We start from the raw sequence: 21,879 nt of genomic DNA, 5'->3' as shown, positions 1-21,879 counted from the left end.
AGACCTGTATTAAAACTTCACTCAACAATAATTCCACCTAGTTTACTCATTCTTGAATTTTTTAATATAATCATGCAATGCACATCTAGTTTGAATGCCTTCTGTACGTAGACATCTGTAGGATAAAACGAGGTGAATAGCAGAAAACCCTTTAACAATGCAAGTCCTGTACTCAGTGGTGGGCCTGAGCAGAGTGTCTTTTATCTTAAAGGGAAAGAGAAAAAGTATTTCTCCTAAAATGCAAGGGCAGCTGACTTGCTGAGATGAAAACTGCTAACTCTTTTTCTAACAACACCATATGTCTCCAATTGGATCATAATGAAGCTAGTTCTCAGGAGAATGTCACGCACGGAAACTAACCAAATTGAGTCACAGCTTCACTGCTGACTCATGATTAACCAGGGGTCATACTTTGGGATTTTTCAGAGCATCGAAATACCAATCCGAATGGCCTTTCTTCTTTCCCCAAACTTAGCGTGTCATAAAATGAACCTGATCCTGCCAGAAAACTGTCTTTTTTTTTGTTCAGACTTTGTTTTCTATATAACTCAATATATTTTAATGAACCAAAATGCTCAACCCCTAAATGCTCTAGCCATGGGTTTTAAATAGTAGATACTTAATGTAGTAAACATTACAAAGATGCAAGATAAAATCATCAAAAGAAAAAATATCATAAGACTGAAGGAGTCACATTTTTCTCCTAAGAATCACTGAAAATAAAAAAACAACAAATAAACCAAGATGTATGAGTCAGATATTTCCTTATCTGTTATTCTCTTTCAGAACTTCACTCAATATTTAATATTTTTATGCATAAGTAAGATGTATTTTTTCTTCCAGTTTTATTGAGATATGAGTAAGATATTTTAATCTACTTAATACACAATACTATTCCTATATTTTTCTTAAAAATTAATATCATGTTAAGGCAGTCTTAGCTCACATTCCGATACAAATGATATATTCAATTCTTTTCTGTTGATTGTCATTCTTAATAGCATAAAGTTATATCATCTTATGATGTGTGTCAAATATTGAGAATTTTGCCTTCAAAAATATGAAATGCCTTGAAGTAGTCTAAACTGGTGCTTTCTAGATTATCTCTGATGAATGGGTGTATTAAAAAAATTTTAATGTGCATTTGATATTTTTGTAAAACATGAAGTTATGCAGTAAGATTTCATAATAATGTCATATTGCTATAAAAGTTTCTAAATGCTCTTTCAGCTTTTCTGCATTCTTCTTGTCACGAGCTGGTAAGAACTGTTTGGGAACTGGTCTCAATCTGTGGATTCCACTGTTATTATTATTATTTTTACAATATGTCACTCACTGTTTAGATATTTTACAAAGTAGAAATCAGGATACCAATATTAATGATATGAGTCACAAACTTTCTTCCCGGCAAGTGCATGTCAAACTGTTCTTTGCTATTTTCCTTCTAATTCACTTTAAGGAATTAGCAGCAGAGATTCAAAAAGACAGGCCAAAGACGAATCACCAAGAAGCTTTTGGTAGTTTTGAGAAAGATGAATTGCATAGTATTAAAAAAATACATATTTATAAAGGCAAAAACTTTCCTCCCAATGGAGGAAACTACGGGCCTTACCATGTACTCATTCTGATAGCACCAATGAGCCTAGATATTATTTAATGATTGCTTTATGGCTTTTCTCACCTGGGATTCCTGGTGGTGTTTTCAGATATTTTCCATTAAAATGTTGAATTACCACTTCACATTTTTCAGTAGACTCCATTCTGGGAAAAGAAGTAAACAGGGAATTATATACTTTCATGAGCAGGAAAAATATTTTTCATATTCAGGAAAAATAAATTAAAAAGAGAAGGAAATTCAGAAAACCCTGGACAAGCTTCATTTGAGAATTTTACCAGAATCATCACCAGTTGCCATGACCACCATAGTGGATAGAACACCACAAACCCACTGGCACCAAGAGCAAGGCTTACTCTACTGAAGGCTGACTGTGCGCCTGGCTCTGTGTGGAGCCATCACTCAGACATAATCCCGAGGCATCCCCTTATTTAATCCGTACAACAATTTAATCCGTACACTCATAGTGCTCAATAAACACCTGAATGTCTGAGTTAGCAAATGTGGGAGGCAGTTCTCACTATTGCCTTTCACACCATGAGGCCAGCCAGGCTTAGCAAGTGGTTGAGGTGGGCTTGTAGCTGAGGCCTGAGTGACACCCACCTGCACTGCAAATACTAAGCTATACCTGGAGAATCTCCACAAAGCAAGGTGAGGGAGTGTGCTGGTTTTCAACAACTGGCAGCCTAAGGGAGAGATTCACACAGTAGTGTTGCCATCATGATGCCATTTCATGCTTACATCATGACACCTTTATTGAAAATCCATGAGGTGACAGATACAGAAGGGAGTTATTTCAGGTCCCAAATGTCTTAGGAAAATACACATACACAAACCTCAGGTCTTGAACTTTCTTACTTTTGAATTTTAGATAACCTCCTATTTTTTCATACTAGCTATCAATAGAGTAGGTTTCTTTTGCCAAATTTTGTCATCTCACATAAAAGCTCGTGAACAATATTTGGGACCATACCATCACACTGTCAATATTAGCAGTTGAATCACCTCCGAGGCTGGCCCACCCTCCAGCCTCGAGGGTGTACTTTCCTTTTGTTGCTGAATAAAACTGAGCTGTAACCGAGCTGTAACACTAGTCCGCTGTTTCAAATCTTTGCTGCGGCGAGACAGAACCGAGGAAATTACACTCCCCTGACATATCTGGTGCCATGTCTTGCATTTAACCCTGCTGAAACAACCTCAGCTTGGTCCCAGCGAGGTGGAGACCAAGCACAGCAAAAGCCCAACTTGGCGAAATCTCACATGGTAGAAGCTGAATTCAAAGGAATCCCAGTGCAGTAGAAATGACAAGAAGCCCAACATGCTGGAAACAGAGGCAACAAAAACATACTTAGCAGAAAGCTCAGGCAGCTCAGTCTCAGAATCCAGAAGACCTCCAGTTAAGGTCAACAAACTACAACTTGCCATGCCCACTCAACAAGGATATATAAAACTAAACCCAACCATGGAAAATATCACTCACCCTTAGATGGACACCACTATAAGGACTATGAGGCTTGAGACTAGCAAGAGGGGGAGTAGCAATGCCCCTCGCTGTTCCAGCTCAGCAGAAGTAGCCAGAGAGACCTTGACTTCCTTATTCCCAAGAATTGGGCCTCCCATCTCTTGGGGGGAATGTTAGGTAGTTAGAATAGGAAGAAGCAGTCCGAAATGGAGGTGGCTAAAAGACAAAGAAGAACTTCTCTGTAGCTCAGACTGTAAAGAATCTTCCTGCAGTGCAGGAGAACTGGGTTCGATCCCTGGGTCAGGAAGGTCCTCTGGAGAAGGGAAGAGCAACCCACTCCAGTATTCTTGCCTGGAGAATCCCCATGGACAGAGGAGCCTGGTGGGCTACAGTCCATGGGGTTGCAAAGAGTCGGACATGAGGGAGCAACTAACACTACATCACACTGTCAACATTAGCAGTCTTGCCATCTCCTAAGTAGAATAGTATCAGCAACATTCCTAAATTTTAACTATATCTGACCTTTATTATTTGGTAACATTGGGTGGGAAAGGTAAAAATTAAAGGGTCATTTCTATTCAAAAGAAATTATGCCCATGAATGGTACACAAGAGGAAAAATAGACTTAAGAAATGGCATGCATACATAGAAAAGAATATGTATGAATTGTACAAAATTTGTCCAAAAGGCAAAGTGTGTAATTTTGGATTTTCTGCTCTATTTTATCAATAATATGAGCTCTCTTGGAATGAAGCCCTTTGACACAATTTGTTAAACTTTTGTGCATCCAAATATTATATGTGTTTTCATGATTGTATCACATGCAGAGTAAACAAGAAAAGGAAAAAATATATCTAAACAACTGCCAAATGAGTTATACATTTATTACAGTTACAGGAATTCCAGTGCGAAAGGAATTGCAGCCAGAAAAACTCTGAGAAGTGTGCACAGGAGGCCAGAAATGCCACTGGAGAAATAGCTAGGGCAGGAGTCCGGGGTAGGCAGCTGGAAGGTCATGTACCTGTAGATGGGGCAGAGTGAGCAGAGCCCTGGGGCTGGATGGAGTTTCACTGGGGAAACTCCTGGAGATAAGCTGAGAGGTGAGGCAGGAGCATTTGAGTTATCAACTTAAGGACTTTTTTTTTTTTTTTTTTTGGAATTTAGTTGATTTATACTGTTGTGTTAATTTCAGATGCAGAGCAAAGTGATTCAGTTATATTCAAAAAACTAAGATCATAGATTCCAGTCCCATCACTTCATGGCAAACAGAAGGGGGAAAAATTAAAAAAAAAAAAAAGTAACACAATGCAGCTATGAGCCATGCCATGCAGAGTCACCCTGAAGGAGATGAAACCAGCCAATCCTAAAGGAAATTGATTTCCTTTAGGATTTTGTGATTAGAAAAATCATATATATTTATTGTGCTACACAGTAGGACCTTGTTGTTTATTTTATATATAATAGTGTGTATTTATTAACTCCTAATTTATCCCTTTATGCATTTCCCCCTGTAATCATAAGTTTGTTTTCTATCTCTGTGACTCTACTTGTTTTACATATAAGCTTATTTGTATCATTTTTTTTTTAAGATTCAAGTTCTATGTGATGTTGCATTTGTCTTTCTCTATCTGGATTTCTTTGGAAGGAATGATGCTAAAGCTGAAGCTCCAGTACTTTGGCCACCTCATGTGAAGAGTTGACTCATTGGAAAAGACCCTGATGCTGGGAGGGATTGGGGGCAGGAGGAGAAGGGGATGACAGAGGATAAGATGGCTGGATGGCATCACGGACTCGATGGACGTGAGTCTGAGTGAACTCCGGGAGTTGGTGATGGACAGGGAGGCCTGGCGTGCTGCGATTCATGGGGTCACAAAGAGTCGGACATGACTGAGCGACTGAACTAAACTGAACTGATCTGGCTTGCTTTAATTAGGATGGTCATCTCTAGCTTCATCCATGTTGCTGCCTTGGTGTTATTTCATTCTTTCTTATGGCTGAGTAATATTCCATTGTATATATGCACCACATCCTCTTTATCCCTTCCTCTGCCAATGGACATACCGGCGGCATCTGTGTCTTGGCTACTGCAAATAGCGCTGAGTGAACACTGGGGTTCATGTATCTTTTTGAATTGTGGTTTTCTCTGGATATATGCCCAGGAGTGGTATTGCTGGATCATATAGCACCTCTATTTGAAGATGTTTTCAAAAGCACATTCCACCTGGGGTGCTCTAATTATTTTATGATTCAAATTTTAAAAAGAATATTTTGAAGGTACATACATTCCTAGGAAACCTAGAGAAGATGCACATTTTTCTGCATTGATACAGATGGTGAACCAGAGCAGGACTGATGTCAAGGGCATGAGACCTATGCATTACTGGAGCCCTGAGCCTGGAAAACTTCGCTCGATTTAAACCTCAGCTGTCTCTGTCGATACATTCTAAACAAGGGGGTCTTCTATTTTTAATTTTCACTAGGACCCACAAATTACATAGCTGGTCCTGCTAAGACAAGAAAGCACAGGAAATTAATTTGACATAATATTGATGATTCAGATGCCCAGTGGATCCATATAGCATTATTTGAAGAACATCTGAAGAGTGACTCATTTTTGTGTCCAAATGCAAAAGTAAAACTCTTTAAGCTTAATAATATACTATTTTAGTTAATAAAAACAAAAATGGCATTTTGTTCCATGTTTAATCACAGTGTCAACACCAAACTGGCACTTGCCATCTAACTCCACAAGATTTAGATCAGGCGCTGTTGCAGCTGCTGACTTTCAGACACCCCTGAAAGGAGCTCAGGGTGAAGAGCAGAAATGAGGCGCCCTGTGCTGGAAGAAAAACGGACAGGATAAGTCTTCAGGTAGTTAGTTTCAGGAATTGATGTTATTAGCCCAATGCTATCTCCTCATATCTACAAAAGCACTGAAATCTATCATGGAGATGACTGCTCCTTGTAACTAGCAAAATCTGCAAAAAATGTATGCTTGATAGCATATGATGCCCCTTCACCAAGATCACATTTATATGACCTTTCCCTCTACATCTTTGGAGCAGTGTCCCAGAGCCACCTGAGGTACTGTTCCTCGGCTGCCATCCTCAATTTACCCCCAAATAAAACTTAAATTGCAGCTCTCACGGTATTGCTTTTTAACTCAACAACAGATCTCCCCAAATCGGAGGATATTTGGATTAGAAAGACAAGATGAACCATTCCCTATTCCAAATCCTGAGGAGCAGCTAAGTACAATTTTGCTGACTCATTCATGTTTTCTTTCCAGGGGAATATTTCACATCTTCCAACTTGTTATTTTTATTTTTTTCTTTTAAGTAGGAAACTTCCATTTCTAGGAACAAAAGAATTCAAATTCTGCTTCCTCTCTGCCCACAGGACCAACTCTCCATTGTCTCTTAGGGAAGATAACCTTCCCTCCAAGCGGAGACATGAATGGGAGAGGAAATGTAAGCCCTTAATTACTACAGATGTTACTTTATGGAAGTTTTATTCCAGGAGAGCACCAGAATGAAAAGCTTATGCCCCAGGGCCCCCTCCCTGCTCAATCTCTCTCCGGGTACTCATCTAGATAAAAGGCAGTTAAGAATCTAAAGCTTGCTTGCCAGAGTCCTACAAATCAAACCCTTCCTCTTTGTCTTGAAAATGACATGAAATTCTAAATGAACACTGAATCTGGATGGGGATTAGTTGTGCGTGAGCTTGTTAATGCCACAAAATAAGACTTGGGGACTGCAGAGGAAATCAGAGAAGAAAGTCAGGGGCCTTCATCCAGTCCACCCACCTGGTCTGAAAGGCTCACATCTCCCCTTCTGGTTAATAGTATGAATGTCTTTGCTTGAGACTGTTTTACAGCACCATCAAGCCAGGTGGGGGCTACTGGTGTGAACGCAAGACAGCAGCACAGAGCGCTCACTCTGATTTAACTGAGTGAATGTCTACAGGAATCTTTAGAGACTCTTGTCTCTGAAGGAATAAATGCAATAAAGATCTGTTTTCTGTAGCTGCTGGCACTGAGTGTCAAACCACGTTATGCGGCACCACCCAGAAGTGACAATTTCATTTTTATATACAGGGCACATTTTAACAAGGCAAAGTCTTCCCAGCAGAGATAACCATTGAGGAGGGAGTGGAGAGGTTCCCCCACGAGCTCTGGGGGAGGGACTGCATTTGAAGGGCCACCTTAGGAAAAATGTGCCCATTTTCTTCTCCAGTTTCACAGTTAGCCTATTTGAAATGCCAGCCCAAGCCATCTGAAATCTGGCACGTGCTCCACTTGAAAGTGACCCGAGCCTTATCAAGTGGGTCTGAGAAGGCAGCGTGCCAGACAAAGCTGCCTGACCAGGCCCCTTTGGATGGGCCACTGCATCCATTCTTTCTAGCTGGTACCTGAACCCTCTCACATCCCTCAGAAGAGCTCGAGTGCCAGCCAACCATTCACCCGTCAATGCATTAATTAGGTTCCTACAAGGCTCCAATCACTGTACAAAGCCTCAGGGTTTTCTGTTAGGTCTGATGTTTAAATAGAAACACACATTAAAGGTCTCGTTTGACATTCTTTCTTGTCTCTGTGCCTAGGAACCTGCCTTCATTCATTTGAAATGCACCACCGAATTGTGACTTCGAGAAAAGTTCTTTTTTAACAACGACTATTAAGAGGTACTCATTTCATAGCCAATGCAATCCTCACAGGCAGATTACATCCGATGAGAGCCTGCTTCAATATCAGGGCCAGACATAACACACAGAGGGTGGAAAAGCATTGTATAAAACCATTTCAACCTATCTGTCTCACCTCCATGGAGAATCTCTCAGTTTATTATTTTCAAGCAATAAGCACGATTATGCAGGCAGTTAAGACAAATCCGCGCTGTTGTTTATGACGGTTGATGAGAGGCTTCCACTATTGTGAAATTTTTGTGGTTTTGCAATCACAAGATCTGTACAACTTATTGGTGACTTAGACTTATACAGCTTTGCAAGCCAGTCACCTTTGCTTCCAGTAAGATTTATGGAAAGGGTCAACATGAAAAGATTTTTGGAAAAAAGCAAATTATGTCACTGGCTTCTTAAACCCTAGTAACAGAAGGAATCATAGTGAGTTTCAGGAAGAAAGAGGGGTGAAGGAGTTGAATTTCCTTCTGTTTTTGCAATTTGTCTTCTTCCTTTGAGGTGCTTGGCATCCTTAAGAGACAAAAGCCATAAACGTCAAGTCATGCACAGACTGGCCTTCCTGTCTCTTCTCTTTGAGACAGGTGGTGGCTGACATCTTGGTGGCTCCTTGCTTAGCACCACAGCACATCCCTCTTATGGAATGGAGCTGTGGACAACATTTGGCTCATGAAAACCCACTCCGAAGATTTAAAATCACATATATTCAGGACTAGAAATAGCCTCAGATATCAACTTTTACATGACACAGAGGAACAAGGGGATGACTTCTCTAAAGTCGAGTTGTTGGGTGAGCCTGCAAAGGATCTTCAGCCCTTGACGCTCAGTCCAATGGCTTGTTTGGAAGAAATGGGGCTCCATGGCTGGCCTCCTGTCATCCCTCCCGATTTCCTGCACTGATCGGCTTTCATCTTGTTGAAGCCGGGTGGGTCCTGCCATCCCCATGTCATGCAGCCACCAATGACTAGAGTAGGTGTTCTCAGAAATGGAAATTATACCCTGAGCTGATATAATGAGAAGGGTACTTCATCGCTGTGGTATTCTTTCCAAAACTTAGACATAACATGGATCCCATCATGAAATAAACATCACCGAAACCTAGATCTGGAGACATTTTTCAGGATACCTTGCTGGGACTACTCATGGAAAACAAGGAAAGTCTGAGATGCTGTCGGAGACCAGAGAAGACTGATGAAAAAGACAACCAAAGGCAAAATGGTACCAGAGACCAGATTCTGGAACAGAAAGGGGATTATCAGTGGAAAAATTGGTGAAATTCATATAAACTCTGGAGTTTAGTTAATAATACTGTACTGATATCAGTTTATTAATTCTGACAAATATGTTATGGTAATGCAAAGTGTTGACAATGGGAAAAATTGGATATAGGGTATATAAAACCTGTGTATGCTCTTTGTAAAGAGCTCTTTCTGTACGCTCTAGAAATAAAACTAAATTTATTCCCAAATTTGAAAAGGCTTATTTTAAAAATGACTGTATATTAAAATGATTAGCTGTTGTTCAGTTGTTCAGTCAGGTCCAAATCTTTGTGACCCCATGGACTGCAGCACGCTAGGCTTCCCCGTCCTTCACCATCTCCTGGAGGTTGCTCAAACTCATATTCATTGAATTGGTGATGCCATCTAACTATCTTATCCTCTGTGGATCCCTTAAAATGATTAGGGAACTATATTTTCTTTTCTGATACCAATGTTTGGGACCCAGTCCTGGAGTTTCTGGCTCAAATGCTTTGATGTGAAGTCCAGGCACACATTTTCCAAAGCTACCCAGGTGATTCCAGTGTGCAGCCAGGGTTAAAAAAGACTATTCTGAAGTTTGGCATCAGGTCACCCCAAACCGGAGACCATGGGCCAAATCCAGCCCTCACATAGATTTGCTTGGGCTGCAAAGAGTTTCAGAAAAATTTGAAATGACTCTCAACATCTAAAGATTGAGAGAATTCACATGAAAATTTGAATGCCTCATTCCTCTTTCAAGAGAAAGGAAAAAATGAAAAATGAGGTGTTTTCTGCATGGCAACAATGGCATAGCAAAAATAAATTTGGTCTCTGTCCTGGATTCCTAGCATAGGACTCCTACAATTCTGGGGATAGAAATGAGTGATAGAAATGTCTTCTGCTACTCATAATGAACCACTTTCGACCAAAACTGGGTTTGTGTTCATAAGACGACTCAAGGTGAAACCCCTAGATAGCGTTAGGACAGGGCTGGGCAACAGAAGGACCCTATAATTAGAGGGCTAGAGCTTTGGGGTCCATCCTTCAATGTCTGGGGATGGCTGAGGGGCTAGAGATTTGAGTTCAGCCATCAACAATGAAATCAGATTGACTATACTCTTTGCAGCCAAAGATGGAGAAGCTCTATGCTGTCAGCAAAAATAAGACTGGGAGCTGAATGTGGCTCAGATCATGAACTCCTTATGGCCAAATTCAGACTGAAATAGAAGAAAGTAGGGAAAACCACTAGACCATTCAGGTTTAACCTAAATCAAATCCCTTACAATTATACACTAGAAGTGACAAATAGATTTAAGAGATTAGATCTGATAGAGTGCCTGAAGAACTATGGATGGAGGTTCGTGACATTGTACAGGAGGCAGGGATCAAGACCATCCCCAAGAAAAAGAAATGCAAAAAGGCAAAACGGTTGTCTGAGGAGGCCTTAGAAATACCTGTGAAAAGAAGAGAAGTGAAAGGCAAAGGAGAAAAGGAAAGATAAATCCATTTGAATGCAGAGTTCCAAAGAATAGTAAGGAGAGATAAGAAAGACTTCTTCAGTGATCAATGTAAAGAAACAGAGGAAAACAATAGAATGGGAAAGACTAGAGATCTCTTCAAGAAAATTAGAGATACTAAGGGAATATTTCATGGAAAGATGGGCACAATAAAGGACAGAAATGGTATGGACCTAAAAGAAGCAGAAGCTATTAAGAAGAGGTGGTAAGAATACATTGAAGACCTATACAAAAACATCTTTATGACCCAGATAACCATGATGGGGTGATCACTCACCTAGAGCCAGACACCCTGGAATGTGAAGTCAAGCGGGCCTTAGGAAGTATCACTATGAACAAAACTACTGGAGATGATGAAATTCCAGTTGAGCTATTTCAAATCCTGAAAGATGATGCTGCGAAAGTGCTGCACTCAATATACCAGCAAATTTGGAAAACTCAGCAGTGGCCACAGGACTGGAAAAGGTCAGTTTTCATTCCAACCCAAAGAAAGGCAATGCTAAAGAATGCTCAGACTACCACACAATTGCACTCATTTCACACACTAGAAAAGTAATGCTCAGAATTCTCCAAGCCAGGCTTCAGCAGTATGTGAACTGTGAACTTCCAGATGTTCAAGCTGGATTTAGAAAAGGCAGAGGAACCAGAGATCAAATTGCCAACATCTGTTGGATCATCAAAAAAGCAACAAAGTTCCAGAAAAACATCTACTTCTGCTTTATTGACTATGCCAAACTTTTGACTGTGTGGATCACAACAAACTGTGGAAAATTCTTCAAGAGATGGGACTACCACCTTACCTGCCTCCTAAGAAATCTGTATGCAGGTCAAGAATCAACAGTACTGGACATGGAACAACAGACTGATTCCAAATTGGAAAAGGTGTATGTCAAGGCTGTATATTGTCACTGCTTATTTAATGTATATACAGAGTACATCATGAGAAATGCTGGGCTGGAAGAAGCACAAGCTGGAATCAAGTTTGCCAAGGGAAATATCAATAACCTCAGATATGCAGATGACACCACCCTTATGGCAGAAAGTGAAGAAGAATAAAGAGCCTCTTGATGAAAATGAAAGAGGAGAGTGAAAAGTTTGGCTTAAAACTCAACATTCAGAAAATTAAGATCATGGCATCTGGTTCCATCACTTCATGGAAAATAGGTGGGGAAACAATGGAAACAGTGACAGACTTTATTTTGGGGGCTCCAAAATCACTGCAGATGGTGACTGCAGCAATGAAATTAAAAGACAATTGCTTCTTGGAAGAAAATCTATGACTAACCTAGACTGCAAACTAAAAAGCAGACATTACTTTGCCAACAAAAGTCTGTCTAGCGAAAGCTATGGTTTTTCCAGTAGCCATGTATGGATGTGAGAGTTGGACTATAATGAAAGCTGAGTGCTGAATAATTGACACTTTTGGACTGTGGTGTTGGAGAGGACTCTTGAAAGCCCCTTGGACTTCAAGGAGATCAAACCAGTCCATCCTAAAAGAAATCAATCCTCAATATTCCTTTTAAGGACTGATGCTAAAGCTGAAACTCCAATACTTTGGCCATCTGATGTGAAGAACTGACTCATTGGAAAAGACCCTGATTCTGGGAAAGATCGAGGGCAGGAGGAAAAGGGGACGACAGAGGATGAGATGGTTGGAAACAGAGGTCCGGCTGGTCCTATTCATCCTTTCTGCTCTGATGCCATGTCTGTCTGGCAGGGGTTACACCCCTCCCTGTCTACGGTGCCTCCAGGCAGTCCCTCCTGCAAGGCCCTGGGTCTCCCTGGACTCGGGGCACATGACCCCATCTATTTCCTTCTCTCTGGGGGGCAAAGGGTTGCTCCTGTTCATCGCTGGGTATCTCAGCTTCCCTTCATCAGTTCCCTTAGCTTTGTCAACCCTCTGTAAAGACTCCCCCACATCAGGATCTTCAGTTAGATTATTTGGAACGAAACTCTGTTTCCAGCCAGCACACTGATGGCTACCTCGTAAAACTATGAGCAATCAGGAACAAAATTATACATGAGGCTGTGTCTTTCAAGATAAATGGAAGAAAAAATGCTTACTCATACTTAGTCTGGGAGCTGCTTATTTCAGAATACCTGCCTGCCCCCAGGCAACATCCTTGTCTGGATGCATCATAATCTAAATTTATCTTTTCACTATTTATCACCAATGTTTTCAAAAGGAACGTGGTGAAGAGAATGGAAAAACAATCAATTCAAAATCAAAATTGAGATAAAGAAGGAATTGATAAGTAGTATGTTCAGGTCTCACCATTTAATTAAATGGTGACTGTATTATCACTTTTGATGAGTCTCTTTGAGCTGTAGCCATATTTCATTACTAGGTATTACTATCTGTTACATATCTCTTCTTTTTTTCTCTTCTCCTTTTTTTTTTTTTTTAAATTTTTTTTTCTCTTTCCCAATCATGCGGAACTTGGCCTGACCTTGACTATCCTCCCTTTCCTTTTCTGGGATGGAGCTTTCCTCTCGGGGTCCACCACGGACCCGCATGCTGGTTCCTTCTCATCATTTGCATCTTAGGTTAAAGCTCTCTCCTCAGAGGGCTTTCCTGTCCTTCACCTCAAGCCTCTCATTGTTTTTCACACTCTCTATAGCACCCATATGCTTTATTTTGTTTTTGTAACACTATTGTTAATATTCATCATTTGATATTTTATATTTGATGAATACTTATTGTGTCCCCAAATCCAGCAGAATACCAGTTGGTGAAAGGAGACGTTTTTTGTCTGAATGTGTATCTCTAATGATCACATACGGAATAATCATTGGCATATTGGAGAAGGCAATGGCTACCCATTCCAGTATTCTTGCCTGGAGAATCCCGTGGACAGAAGAGCCTGGCAGGCTACAGTCCATGGGGTCAGAAAGCGTTGGACATGACTGAGCAACTAATGCTTTCACACTGGTATATTAGTAGTACCCACATACTTAATGGGTGAACTGAATAAGTGTATGAATGAATGCATTTTACATAACAGGAAGGGAAGCTAGAGAGTTTGACTAGCCCAAGGACACATATAGGAAGAACAGAACAAAGATGCAAGCTAAGTGATTTCTGACCCATAAAGCCACATGTATAACCGCACTTCATGGACGGTATTGTTGTTCAGTCGCTAAGTCATGTCTGACCCTTTTGTGACCCCATGGACTGTGCCTGCCAGGCTTCTCTGTCCATGGGATTTTCCAGGTAAGAATACTGGAGTGGATTGCCATTTCCTTCTCCAGGGGAGCTTCCTGACCCAAGGATCAAACCCAAGTCTTCTGCACTGGCAGGCAGAGTCTTTACCACTGAGCCACCTGGGAAGCGCTCATGTTAGGATGCTCCAGCTCACAGAGAGCAGAGCACATAGGAAAGACATTAAATAAAAGACGGTCACACATGTCTTCCAAATGATACAGCAAAGTACTTCTCTCTATTGACTGGAAACTAACAGCCTGCCTGAAATCCCCACAACCTTCAGGGTCCAAGAGTGCCTGTCATGGTTTGTACTTAGAGCAGGTAGAGGGTGAAGAGACCCTACAGTCCCTGAGCACAAGGAATGGCCCCCATTTCCAACTCCAAGGTAACAAAGTTCTCCAATTTTAGTCTCACAGGGTGAATAGTACTCAGACGCCTTCTCTCATTCCACTGACTCTGTCTTGGGAATAACGTTAGTCCAATTTCAGCATAATAAAACAAGAAACTGTATGGTTTTTCTCCTTCTCTATGTTTTTATAAAATCATGTATACAGCAAGATGGAAGCCCAGAAATTATCCAGTGCAATTTAAGCCATTTGTTTATTTAGTTGATAGATTGATTGATTTGGGTTTTGAAACCTAGAGACCAAATATATGGAAGAGTAGGACAGTGTTTTGCCTTCTTTAGCAATGACCATGATTTTCTGATGTTAAAAGACAGAAAGACAGAGGCAATGTGAAGACAGAGAGGAAGACAAGCACAAAAACAAGAATAGAGATAAAGAGCTAGAGGCTGGACCAGGGGTTTTCTCCTCCTTGGATCACATCTGCTGGCAATTGAGAGAGGAATTAAAATTACCAAAAGGAATAACAGTCCTCCTTCTTTTCAACCTCAGCAAACACAATTCTAACCTGTTTCTGTGCAAACACAGCTGTAGTTTGGAGGTTAGTAATCACTAAGTTTACATTTTAGAGATTTTCTCTGCTCAAACTTGATTTCCTAGTTCCATGCATTTGAGAGAATGATGGTGAGTGAATTGCCAAAACAGCAAGGGAGAAATATTAACACAAAGATGCAATTAAGGTAGATGGAATCAAAACATATCCCAGACAATAAAATCACATTTAGATAAGCTTGATGGTCATTTTAAAGCATCATAGAGTTGCCTAAAAAGACAGTATTGGCATTTGCCTTGTAATTTTAAAAAATTTCTTTATTTTCTTTATGTTTATTGGTGGGAAAAGATAGGGAGTAAGAAGTATCACGGAAAGGAAAATAAGTGAATAAAATTGCAATGATAATTAAAGTAATTAAAAGAAACTACAAAAACGATATTTTAATTCATTTATCCTGATTTTTTAATAGTCAGGCTGATATTTGTCTTCCTATAACCATGATTTCTTTTTTTAACTTAGTGAAAAGAAAGAAGAACTGAAATGATTTACTTGTAAAACTTGCCTGTTTGGTAGGAAGCGATAGAACACAGGGTTGCCCAGATGTTGAAAGTCATTCAAACAAAACTCTATGAGAATCAAATTAAGAGGACTGAGAGAGGTGAAAAAAACTGCAAAATAGAAAGGTCTCTGTGCTCAGCAGTCTCTCACGCTCTCTAGCTCACAAGGGAGCAGTAAAGACACTCCTTAAAGAGGGTCTCTGTTCCAGATGTTGAAGCTGGATTAATTGTGAACATTCACTCCTCATCCCTTCTCCATTTTGGGTCACTCTTTCCTGGCCCCTCATTACACTCTTTCAATGTGATTTTTGTTAGACAAATGGTCTCATGTTTCTGGAAATGGGAAATGGATAACGTGAACACACAGTCCTGTCCCTCTAGACCCAGGCTGATTTATGCTCAGATCCTCATGCTGGAAGGCAAGGTAGCCTGTTGGCACCCGCCCGCTCTGCAGCAGTGGCTCTTGACTGTCTGACTATCAGCATTCCCACCATAAACTTTTGTTTGTAGGAGTTTATGACTTGGCTATAAAATGCTGCCTGCAGCGGGGTGGATCTTACAAAATTGTTTTATGTTACAAGAATGGAAAAACAAAATAATAAAATAAAATAAAAGGTCTGTAATTTCAGACACTATCTAGTGCTTCTGGAACTTTAAAAAGCCTGTAATTGTGCTGTCTCTGCACCCTGCTGGCGTTCAAATCAATGCTTTGAAGTTCAGTGGTTTAAATATAAAACGAAGATACCACCTTTACTCTGAAGAAGGGATTTTCAAAGAAGATGAATGTATAGCTTGCAAGTAAAATAATAATGAGGGGTTTTCTTTCGAGTCGAAGGAATCTCAGGATCTCAAGAGCTTCTGGAGAGAGAAGCATGGAAACTTACACACTACCATACGTAAAGTAGACAGCCAGTGGGAATTTGTTGATTGACTCAGGGAACTCAGACTGGGGCTCTGTGACAACCTAAAGAGGTGGGAAAGGGTGGGAGGGAGTTTCAAAAGGGAGGGGACATGTGTTTACCTATAGCTGATTTACGATGCCATATAGCAGAAACCAACACACTATTGTAAAGCAATTATCCTTCAATACTATCATGTAAGAAACGAATCGCCAGTCTACGTCCGATGCAGGATACAGGATGCTAGGGCTGGGGATGACCCTGAGAGATGTTATGGGGAGGGAGGTGGGAGGGGGGGTTCATGTTTGGGAACACATGTATACCTGTGGTGGATTCATGTCAATGTATGGCAAAAACAATACAGTATTGTAAAGTAAAATAAAGCAAAAATAAAAATTAAAAATTAATTAATTAAGAAAAAAAAACACATCTGAAATTTTGTCCCAAGATAGAAGTGTAAAAAAAATCCCTGAGTTCACTTCCTCCTAGAAGCACACCAAAATCACTATAATCCCTGTGATTTTGAGAACATGGGCTTTTGTTCATGGGTACCTGAACCTATAGGTAGGTTCTCCCGCTTATCTTCTGTAAGATTTTATATAGGATTTTAACTTCTCTTGCCCTCATTTTTTCTATAATTATAAAATGTGAATAATAATAATAAACCAATAATTAACTCAAAAAATCAAACCAAAAACAACAAAAAAAGAAGGAACCAGAATGAAACAGGAGGGACAGAGTCACGGCAGAGTCAAGAACCTTGTCCATCCATGGGCACGGGTAACCATAAATAAGCAGGCAGTTGCAACTGTATAAGTTCTTCCCAAGGAGCAAGCGGTCTGAAACCCATATTAGACTCCCCAAGCTGGAGCTCATAGAACATCTAGGTTTGAAGGCCAGTGGGGCTTGCTTTTAGACATACAGAGGGCTGCAGGAAATAGAGACTCCACTCTTAAATGGAGCACACAGAATTTCACACACTTCAGGAACCAGGGCGGAAGCAGTCGTTTGAAAGGAGCCTCAGTCAGACCCAACCCCTGATCTTAGAGAGTCCCCTGGAGGGACAGGAGGCAACTGGGCCTCCCCCTGTGGATACAGAAGCCAGGAGCTCTTTGTGCCTTAATAACACTGGTGCGGGAATGTGCCATAGTGGAAGCCTCCCTCTAGTATATTAGCCTTGGGACTCAGCTCTCTCCCTACTCACCAGCCTGTTGGCACCAGTACTGGGAGCCTGACTAACTGGGATGGGACACAGCCCCATCCACCAGCAAATAGGCACTGCATGAACCTCTGAGCCCACAGCCTCACCTGGACATAGCCCTGTCTACCACAGGTCCTGGGGCCCAGTCCTTCACACTAACACGCAGGGACCAGATCTGGAATCCCTAAGAACCAGCAGCCAGGGACTCTGCTATCCAGCCTGGCATATCAGAGGGCACACATCAGTTCCAGGACAACCGACAAAACCCTGCTGCCTGCTATGGCAGGACTTACCCACCCTTTAGAAGGTCAGCACCAGTCCAGGCCCACAGACCAGAAGGCCAGCACAGGCTTCAGGACGCTCCATATCCCATAGCACGCTCTCCCAGAAGCCATACCTGGGCCCTACGGCCAGACCCCAGGACACGGCTCTGCCCACCAGTGAGATGGCATGCGTGTAGGGCCTGGCTTCACTTGCTGCTTCCCAGGTGGTGCGAGTGCTAAAGAACTTGTCTGTCAATGTAGAAGACATACAAGACAGATGTGGGCTCAATCCCTGGGTCAGGAAGATCCCCTGGAAGACGAAACGGCAACCCACTCCAGTATTCTTGCCCAGAGAATCCCATGGACAGAGGAGGCTGGTGGGCTACAGTCCGTGGGATCACAAAAAGTCAGACCCACTGAATGACTAACACTTTAACTTTCTTTCACTCACCGGTAGGCAGGCACCCGTCCTGGGATTCCTGGACCCTGCTTTCATCCAACAGGGTGCCAGTGCCAGCCCCAGGGCCCCATTGGGTTCTGCCGCTAGCCACCTCATGACCCATCCCTGCCATCCAGCAGCCTCTCTGAAGGCCAGGGCCTGATAATCACCTGGACTGGGTCCAGCCATGACTACCAGACCACCCACAAGATGTCTCCTGCAAGGTTGGGAAACACAACCAATCTACCAGATACACAGAAATAAAATAGCAATTTAAGAAAAATCGGGCAACAGAGGAGCATATTCCAAATGAAGGAACAAGATGAAACCCAGAAGACAAATTAAGTGGATATCTACCTGAAAAAGAGTTCAAGGTAATGTCTGTAAAGACTACTAAAGAACTTGGGAGACAATTAATACTGTTAAAATCACTCTGCACCCTAAGGCAATCTACAGATTCAATGCAATCCCTATCAAAATATCAATAACAGTTTTCACAGAAATAGGACAGATAATTTTAAATTTTTTATGGATGCATAAAAGACCCCAAATAGCCAAAACAATCTTGAGAATGAAGAATAGATCTGGAAGGTGTTATGTTCCCTGACTTCAGGCTATAGTACAAAACTACAGAAATCAAAAGAGTGAGGTACTGGCATAAAGACAGACACACAGATCAGTGGAGCAGAATAGAGCCCAGAAGTAAATTCACAAAATAATGGTCAGTTCACCTACAGTAGTGATGGGAAACCTGAACAGCTGCATGTAAAAAAAAAAATTGAAATTAAAAAAATTTCTCACACCATATACAAAATGTATTGAAACCCTAAATGTATGGCCAGAAACCACGAAAAGTCCTAGAAAAAAACACAGACAGAATACTCTTTGATGTAAATCACAGCAAGTTGTTTGTTTGTTTGTTTGTTTGTTTTGGATAATTCTAAGACAAAGGATATAAGCATCTGAATGCAGAGTTCCAAAGAATAGCAAGGAGAGACAAGAAAGCGTTCCTCAGTGATCAATGCAAAGAAATAAAGGAAAACAACAGAATGGGAAAGACTAGAGATCACTTCAAGAAAATTAGAGATACCAAGGGAATATTTCATGCAAAGATGGGCTCGATAAAAGACAGAAATGGTATGGACCTAATAGGAGCAGAAGATATTAAGAAGAGGTGGCAAGAATACATGGAAGAACTGTACAAAAAAAGATCTTCATGACCAAGAAAATCACGATGGTGTGATCACTCACTTAGAGTCAGACATCCTGGAATGTGAAGTCAAGTGGGCCTTAGGAAGCATGACTACAAACAAAGCTAGTGGAGGTGATGGAATTCCAGTTGAGCTATTTCAAATCCTGAAAGACGATGCTGTGAAAGTGCTGCACGCAATATGCCAGCAAATTTGGAACACTCAGCAGGGGCCACAGGACTGGAAAAGGTCAGTTTTCATTCCAATCCCAAAGAAAGGCGATGCCAAAGAATGGTCAAACTACCGCACAATTGCACGTGCTAGTAAAGTAACCCTCAAAATTCTCCAAGCCAGGCTTCAGCAATACGTGAACCGTGAACTTCCCGATGTTCAAGCTGGTTTTAGAAAAGGCAGAGGAACCAGAGACCAAACTGCCAACATCCGCTGGATCATGGAAAAAGCAAGAGAGTTCCAGGAAAACATCTATTTCTGCTTTATTGACTATGCCAAAGCCTTTGACTGTGTGGATCACAATAAACTGTGGAAAATTCTGAGACTGGAATACCAGACCATATGACCTGCCTTTTGAGAAACCTATATACAGGTCAGGAAGCAACAGTTAGAACTGGACATGGAACAACAGACTGGTTCCAAATAGGAAAAGGAGTATGTCAAGGCTGTATATTATCACCCTGCTTATTTAACTTATATGCAGGGTACATCCTGAGAAATGCTGGGCTGGAAGAAGCACAATCTGGAATCAAGATTGCTGGGAGATATATCAATAACCTCAGATATGCAGATGACACCACCCTTATGGCAGAAAGTGAAGAGAAAATGAAAAGCCTCTTGATGAAAGTGAAAGAGGAGAGTGAAAAAGTTGGCTTAAAGCTCAACCAACATTCAGAAAACTAAGATCATGGCATCTGGTCCCATCACTTCATGGGAAAAAGATGGGGAAACAGGGGAAACAGTGTCAGAGTTTATTTTGGGGGGCTCCAAAATCACTTCAAATTGTGACTGCAGCCATGAAATTAAAAGACGCTTACTCCTTGGTAGGAAAGTTATGACCAACCTAGATAGCATATTCAAAAGCAGAGACATTACTTTGCCAACTAAGGTCCGTCTACTCAAGGCTATGGTTTTTCCTGTGGTCATGTATGGATGTGAGAGTTGGACTGTGAAGAAAGCTGAGCACCGAAGAATTGATGCTTTTGAACTGTGGTGTTGGAAAGGACTCCTGAGAGTCCCTTGGACTGCAAGGAGATCCAACCAGTACATTCTGAAGGAGATCAGCCCTGGGATTTCTTTGGAAGGAATGATGCTAAAGCTGAAACTCCAGTACTTTGGCCACCTCATGCGAAGAGTTGACTCATTGGAAGAGACTCTGATGCTGGGAGGGATTGGGGGCAGGAGGAGAAGGGGACGACAGAGCATGAGATGGCTGGATGGTATCACGGACTTGATGGACGTGAGTCTGAGTGAACTCCGGGAGTTGGTGATGGACAGGGAGGCCTGGCGTGCTGCGATTCATGGGGTCGCAAAGAGTTGGACATGACTGAGCGACTGAACTGAACTGAACTGAAGACAAAGGAAACAATAGCAAAATTTAAAAATGGGGCCTTATTAAACTTAAAAGACTTTACACAGGAAAGGAAACCATTGACAAAAAGACAACCTTCTGAATTTAAGAAAATATTTGCAACCGATATGGCTGATAAGAGCTTAATATCCAAACATACAAATTCAATATTAGAAAAAAACCTCAACATCCAAATCTTAACTACTAGACTTTAAAACAGACACAAGTCCTGAATGGACATTGTTCACAAAAAAGATGTAGAGATGGCCATTAAACAAAAGATGCTCCGTATCACAAATCAGCAGAGAATTGTAAATCAAAACCTCAGTGTGATATTGTCTTACATCTGTGAGGATGGCTATCATCAAAGGACACATATAGCAAATGTTGGCAGGATGTAGAGAAAAGGGAACTCTGTACTCTACTGTGGGCGTGTCAGTGGGTACACACACTGCAAAACAGAATGAAAATTCCTCCAAAACCTGCAAACAGAAATACCATGTGATCCAGCAATCCCATTCATATATATATATATATATATATATATATATATATATATCTCAGAAGAAAGCAAAAACATTATTTCAAAAAGATACATGCACCCACATGTTCATAGTAGTATTTTTATGATGACCAAGGCGTAGAAAGGACTATGTGGCCATCCACAATAGATGAATAAAGATGTGTGTGTATATATATATATAAACATTTTTATATTAAGTTCATTTATTTTTTACCTGAAGTGTAGTTGGCTTACACTGTTATATTAATCTCTGCTACACAGCAAAGTGACTCAGTTTTACACATATATACATTCTTTTTTAAATGTTCTTTTCCATTATGGTTTATTCTAGGAGATTGGATTATAAATTGTGTATATATAATGGGTGGATCCTAGTGCAATCTGACTGATGGGAAGACACTAAGAGATTAGGAACACACACAAAGGGCAGATCATGTGAAGATACAGGAAAAGAAGACCATCTATTAACACCAAATGCAGAGAGGAAACCAAACCCTGCTGCCACCATGATCTTGAACTTCTAGCCTCTAGAACTGAGAGAAAATATGTGTCTGTTGTTTAAAGGCAACTAGTCTGTTGAAGTCTGCTATGACTGCCTG

At 41.0% G+C, this 21,879-nt stretch overlaps 1 protein-coding gene across 17 annotated transcripts in view; it reads right to left on the bottom strand.

The window, feature by feature from the left end:
* The window catches only part of RBMS3 (RNA binding motif single stranded interacting protein 3), an 811,389-nt gene that overhangs the window by 273,688 nt on the left and 515,822 nt on the right, over nucleotides 1–21,879 (bottom strand). For all 17 annotated transcript variants that reach the window (XM_069561193.1, XM_069561198.1, XM_069561203.1 and 14 more), the window contains one exon: nucleotides 1,682–1,761. In XM_069561193.1, the coding sequence (XP_069417294.1) occupies nucleotides 1,682–1,761 (80 nt within the window). The remainder of the gene's footprint in view (nucleotides 1–1,681; nucleotides 1,762–21,879) is intronic.

The sequence above is a fragment of the Ovis canadensis genome, chromosome 19 (genome assembly GCF_042477335.2).
Source record: "Ovis canadensis isolate MfBH-ARS-UI-01 breed Bighorn chromosome 19, ARS-UI_OviCan_v2, whole genome shotgun sequence".
In the NCBI taxonomy this organism is placed as follows: Eukaryota; Metazoa; Chordata; class Mammalia; order Artiodactyla; family Bovidae; genus Ovis; species Ovis canadensis.
This window is presented reverse-complemented; position numbering and strand designations above follow the sequence as displayed.